This window comes from Pavona decussata, unplaced genomic scaffold, assembly GCF_977016875.1.
Source record: "Pavona decussata unplaced genomic scaffold, jaPavDecu1.1 SCAFFOLD_95, whole genome shotgun sequence".
In the NCBI taxonomy this organism is placed as follows: Eukaryota; Metazoa; Cnidaria; class Anthozoa; order Scleractinia; family Agariciidae; genus Pavona; species Pavona decussata.
The window spans coordinates 77,096-82,500 of NW_028145512.1; the positions used below are offsets into that span (position 1 = coordinate 77,096).

Here is a 5,405-nt window from a genome sequence, read left to right on the forward strand (position 1 = left end):
TTATTACGTTAATGGCGCTTTTCTGAGAACTATTTTCCAAGAGCAAGAGTGATCCTCTGTCCTAACAATACCCAGTGCAAGACTATATAAGTCAAACAGCACGATATTTCTTTTTGTGTTATAATGGAAAATACGCATCTAAGATAAAACATTAAAAACGTATTTTAGTAAAACTCAAATAACAACTGTCCTCCAACTGTACCATCCAACAAAGAGATAAATTGAGTGCAGTTTTTCATATAACGGGCTTCGGCTTAGTTTTGACGCGAAGTTTGGGCTTGACGAAATTATAAAGAGAGTAACAACTTAAGAGTGCCTGACTGTAACTTTCGAGAATCGCTGGCCAAGCTTGAAAAATTGAAACTCCTGATAATTTGCCTGAAGTTTACTTTTGGGGAACTATCTTCGAAAATATTATTTGAATGTTCTGGAAATTTTTAGTGAAAGTGATAGAACCGATAATAGCTCGCATCATAAAATCATTGTCATTTTACGAGGGTTTAGATTACATCACTGGGCGTCATGTGAGCAAACATGGATAATTGGACCATTAAAATGTCACATTTCATCACAGTAAGTAATTGTCTAAGCTTTTCAACTGTAGCTGGTTCGTGTTTTGCATGTACGTCAAAACAGAACTTGCAAATTTTTCCCGCCTTAAATGTTTCAAGGGCACCAGACGAGAAAATGTAAATAAACCTTTCAAAGGTTGCGTTTTCTTACCTTTCAAACTGATATTTGCGTAGCTAAACACACCTCTATTCATTCACCTCAGAGCTGACCTTTTAAGTAGCTCAAACTTTCAGGGAACAGAAGCCCATCCCCGGAGTGTGCGAGCTGTTTTTGGCTTTCCAAAAATCCTAGCTGACCTTTTATTACACGCTAAACGACGTATTTGTCCGTTCGAAAACTTTCATAGCAGAGAAAACTCAGAATTTCCATCAACAAAGGCCTTTTGAAGACCTACTTCACTTAAAAGAATCGTTGAGTGTCCCTGTTGTTTAATACACCAAGTAATACAAACATGTGCATTTTTTCAAAGGTGTACCCATTTAGTAATTTAGTTGTTACAGTAACGTAACAACTTGTTTACCTCCAATAACTACGTAATCAACTGTGACCGGATCATGTTGGCTCTCCATTCCTTGCAAGTCTTTTATGCACACGCGAACATAAGAAATTGTTGTTTCCTGTCATAAGAGCAGAAATGAACTCAAATAAGTAAAATGGCGATCAATGCTCTGAGTGATAACTTTCTTCAAGGTTTCAAGGTTGAAGACAATTGTATTTCATGAAACTTAGTACGTCTTGAGCGGAATAGCCGCCGGGTTTAACATGTAGTTTGAAAGTTGTGTATTTATGCGACGGTAGTTTATACCGAAGGTTCTTTTCCTATTCAAATCTACTTGATAGTAAAAATGGTAACTTAGCTCGTTCCAGGTGTTAAGGACGTTGTTTTCCGGCTTGACTGAGTACACGTTCTTGCTATCGTATAGATGATTGACTGTTACCATGACAACAGGAGGTGCATAAAATTTTTCCGTAAAATTAAACACCTGTGACAAAGAAAATGCAAAGGCTGAAGGTCTATTAGTGTCCTGAGAGATGTAAGCGTGACAGCGAAGTTGATGACGTAAGTTGAAGGAAATCCTAAAATTTGCTTTACATTTACAGGTTATACTTTGGGGTTTTTAGAACATTCGCGGTATATTTACAGTTTTAGTGCCAGATATTTTTCATCTATTTTAATTTCTAAACTAACTTACTTAATATAAGTGTGCGTGTGTGTGTGTGTGTACGTGTGCGCGGTCAAAGTTAATTACCATAAGTCCATATTGTAATTCTAATATAAGATTAGTTATTTTAAGTGAGGAAGCCTGACTTGTTATAAGCCTCGTGGTTTCTTTCAGGTTTTCTCGCCATTTATTTTCTTTCATCAATTTTCTTCATTGTGCCTTCCATCTGTAAATGTTGTGTATATGGCAAAATAAATATTCTATTTTATTGTATTGTATTGTAATTTCAGATGTGAGATCATAACGAAATAGTGTCCCATCGTGTCCTCAGAACGTTTTTTTTGATATCTCTAAATGTTAGTGGCCTAGTTGGGGAGGAATCAATACCTTACCTTGATGGCGGGTTTTTTTGTTTGCTTGTTTGTTTGTTGTTGTTGTTGTTGTTGTTTTGTTTTTGTTTTTTACTTTATAAGGATTTTAATAGCAAACAGAAACTAAAAGGAAAAATCATTACCTTACAGAAGGCGAAGTTGTCCTGTTCCAGGGGAGCGCCACCATTTTCAAACTGGAGTTTTCCTTGGAGAGTCAACTGAGCAATTCCCTGTGAAAATGCCAACCAATCCTGAAAGAAAAAGTTAAAAAAATTGCTTAGTTACATGTTACTAATAATTTCTTTTTGTCAAATTTGTCAAATTCTTTCCTTTTGACCTTGTACTTTAAGTGTTAAAGAGAAACTAAGGACAGAGGCTGGGGGAAGAGTTCTTTCCGCTGTAGAGAATCGACTTCGACACTATATCTTGAACTCCACAATACTATCTTTTTTATTATTATTTTAATTTATTTTCTTTATTTTACAAATACTAAATAGCTACTTACAATACTAACAATACTTGCACTACTGACAATACTTACTACACGTACAATACTAACAATGCTGACACTAAACAATACTTACAATACCTACATTACTTACAATACTGACAATATTCCCGATACTTTTTAAATTAATTACTTTATACTTGCATTGCAGTACAGTTGAGACGCTATTACTGTCACACCACAGTTACAGCAATCACGTCAAATAAATACAACACAGAACATTTTTTGCGGAAAATTAAAATAAATTTTAAGAGGAAAAAATTACATGGCTTGAGGAAGCATGGCTGAGAGTATATTTTAACTTCGTGAATCGAGAGGTAAATTATAGGAGACAATTTGATACCTCCCATCACAGGAAGGAGGTTAGGAAAGTCAAAAAAAACTTTTGTATATCAGGGTCCTTATCCTGCATTTTGCTAAATCAAATAAAATAGCTTGCAATTAAGGGAAAGAGGTGCACCTATTTATTTTCTAAAAGAATGAGGATTTAAGCCCAATGTTATGGCTGGAGTAAGGTTGATAGCCTTTAAATCTGTCATGCTTTTTCAGTGATAAGCCATGCCTGAAACACCGCAAGATCTGCAGGGCGTCGCCTCGCAAAAACAAAAAAGATGGACTAGACTTTCCACCTCAATAAAAGGTGCACATATTATCTTTTCTGATGCCTATTTTCTTCAAGAAATCATTTGTTGTCAGTCCGTCTGGGTAACAATTTGTATAGGTAATCACATGATTCCGAGTGCAATTTGGAATAAATAAGCACGAGTAAAATTTTAAAAGGCTAACAAAATTGCATGAGCCCGCAGGGCGAGTGCAATTTGTGGTCTTTTAAAATTTTACAAGTGCTTATTTATTCCAAATTGCACGAGAGAAATCATGTGATTACTTGTTAATAAAATACATTCAAAAATTTCAAATGAACTTTTGTTTATTTCTTGTCCGTCAGCTAATGCTCCGCCTACATGTCTTTGATTGGCTTCAAAAATGACAAGCTTGATTGACATACATGTTCATACGTACGGAAAACATGTTAAAAATACCATCACTCTAAAAAGAGCAAGTTTTCAAATCACAAAGCATAATTTTAAGTCAATGTTAAAAGAAGTCTGAAGTCTGATCACCGTCCTCGGCATGTTTTCGAACTGACTGGCGTGTTTTAATCTGGTTCTCAATGAATTCATTTTTGTTTTCGTCCAAGCCGACATGGAAATCTTCAACATGATGCTCTACGCCAAAATATTGAGTCAGGAGCTACCAAACCGTTTGTACCATGACTTGTGCTTCAAAGCGTTTTGCTTTTCAACAGCTCATTTAATTCAGTGTTTGTCAGACTTCCGAGACTTGTTCAGCCTCTTGACTTTAAGCTAACTTTGTTGTCGCAGTAGTCGAGCTTTACCTTCAAGAACTTGCTTCGAACCTTTTTACTTTCGGTTTCTAATTGTGAAGTATTTGTAACCTTACCTTCTTAGGTAACATTCAATTGCAGTGCAAAGACTGCCATGCTTGTATAGTCTTTCCCGTCTTCTTTACGCACTGTTGCGTGGAAATCCCCGAGAATTTTGTTGACTGCCTCCGGTTCATAGTTTTCAATATTTTGGTCGTAGCCCTTTTCTGCTGCGATATACGTAATTTCGTGTGTCGGGAAGAAAAATATATGGCAGAGCGCTTTCAAAAAGTAACGACCTCGCAAGTACATGTTTCATAAAACGCAACCAAGACAACCAAGTTTGCTGTAAAGATTTGTAATGGTTAGTGCAAAAGCTTTTACTGCTTACCTTTTTACACGGGATGCCCGCAAGGCATGAATCAGCCACAGCATCACGCGTAAATGTCAGTATAGGCATCTTGTTTTTTTTTTTTTCTTCATTGTAGCCACAAATTTGCGCATTAATTCATGCACTAAACTCTCCCCTCTCCTAGTAAGGATGTATTGTTCTAATTGTCTTCAACAGAGGCGGCCCAATTAAAATCTATTATTTAGGCACATATCTCGAGAGAGGGGACCCACTCATTCCTTCCTGTGTGACGTCAAATCTGATCATTTGATTTATTCATTAAACCTACATTAAATTCTGCCCTCTCCCAAAAGGGATCTGTTGTTCTGATTGTCTTAAACAAAACCGGCCCAATCAAAATCCATTATCGGCGCGTATATCACGAGGGAGGGGACCCAGTCATCTCTACTTGTGTGACGTGAAAGCAAATCATCATTTAGAAGGTTGTTTTCGTTCAATGCAGCGTCAATGGCGGCCACATGTATGAATTTAAGACTCTGATCTGTCGTTTTGAGAAAGAAAAGAAACGTTTTTCATGCGGTAAATCGAAAAAATAACTTCTAAGTAGTACTCGACAGTTTAAACGGTGGAAATTGGGAGAGTTCACAGCGAAGAAACTACGATTTCACAAACAGATCGAATAATTCAAGGCCAAGGAAACCAGACCAGTTCAAGTGGGGGTTATGACGTTATGGCATAGTAATTTCCGGTATGATTTCCAGTAACACAACGATAAAATATCACGCAGTCTCTCTGAATAAAACCATTCAATTATTTCAATTGCGAAGGGAGGATAGTTTTTAAAAATCTGCGAAGCATACAATGGGGAATTAATGAGGCTACATTAAGCATTCCGTGTAAATGCCATTAGGGGGGCATCTTGTTGTTTATTAACTGGATTACAGTTCAGCAAGATGGTTTTTTTTTTTTTTTTCGCTAGACTTTTGTATTATCCCGTATTCTAGTAAAGGCTCAGAAATTACAAACAGTATTTTCTTAGATTGATTCATCATCT

The 5,405-nt window shown here is 36.5% G+C and overlaps 1 protein-coding gene across 1 annotated transcript in view; it reads right to left on the bottom strand.

Annotated features, from left to right (window-relative positions):
• Window positions 1-1,067: 1,067 nt before the first annotated feature.
• LOC146472935 (uncharacterized) overlaps window positions 1,068-5,405 on the bottom strand; it is an 18,552-nt gene continuing 14,214 nt past the window's right edge. Inside the window, exons 4-6 of the mRNA XM_085118861.1 lie at window positions 2,251-2,358; window positions 1,407-1,556; window positions 1,068-1,190 (exon numbers count right to left, since the gene is read on the bottom strand). Of these exons, the coding sequence (XP_084974987.1) occupies window positions 1,068-1,190; window positions 1,407-1,556; window positions 2,251-2,358 (381 nt within the window). The remainder of the gene's footprint in view (window positions 1,191-1,406; window positions 1,557-2,250; window positions 2,359-5,405) is intronic.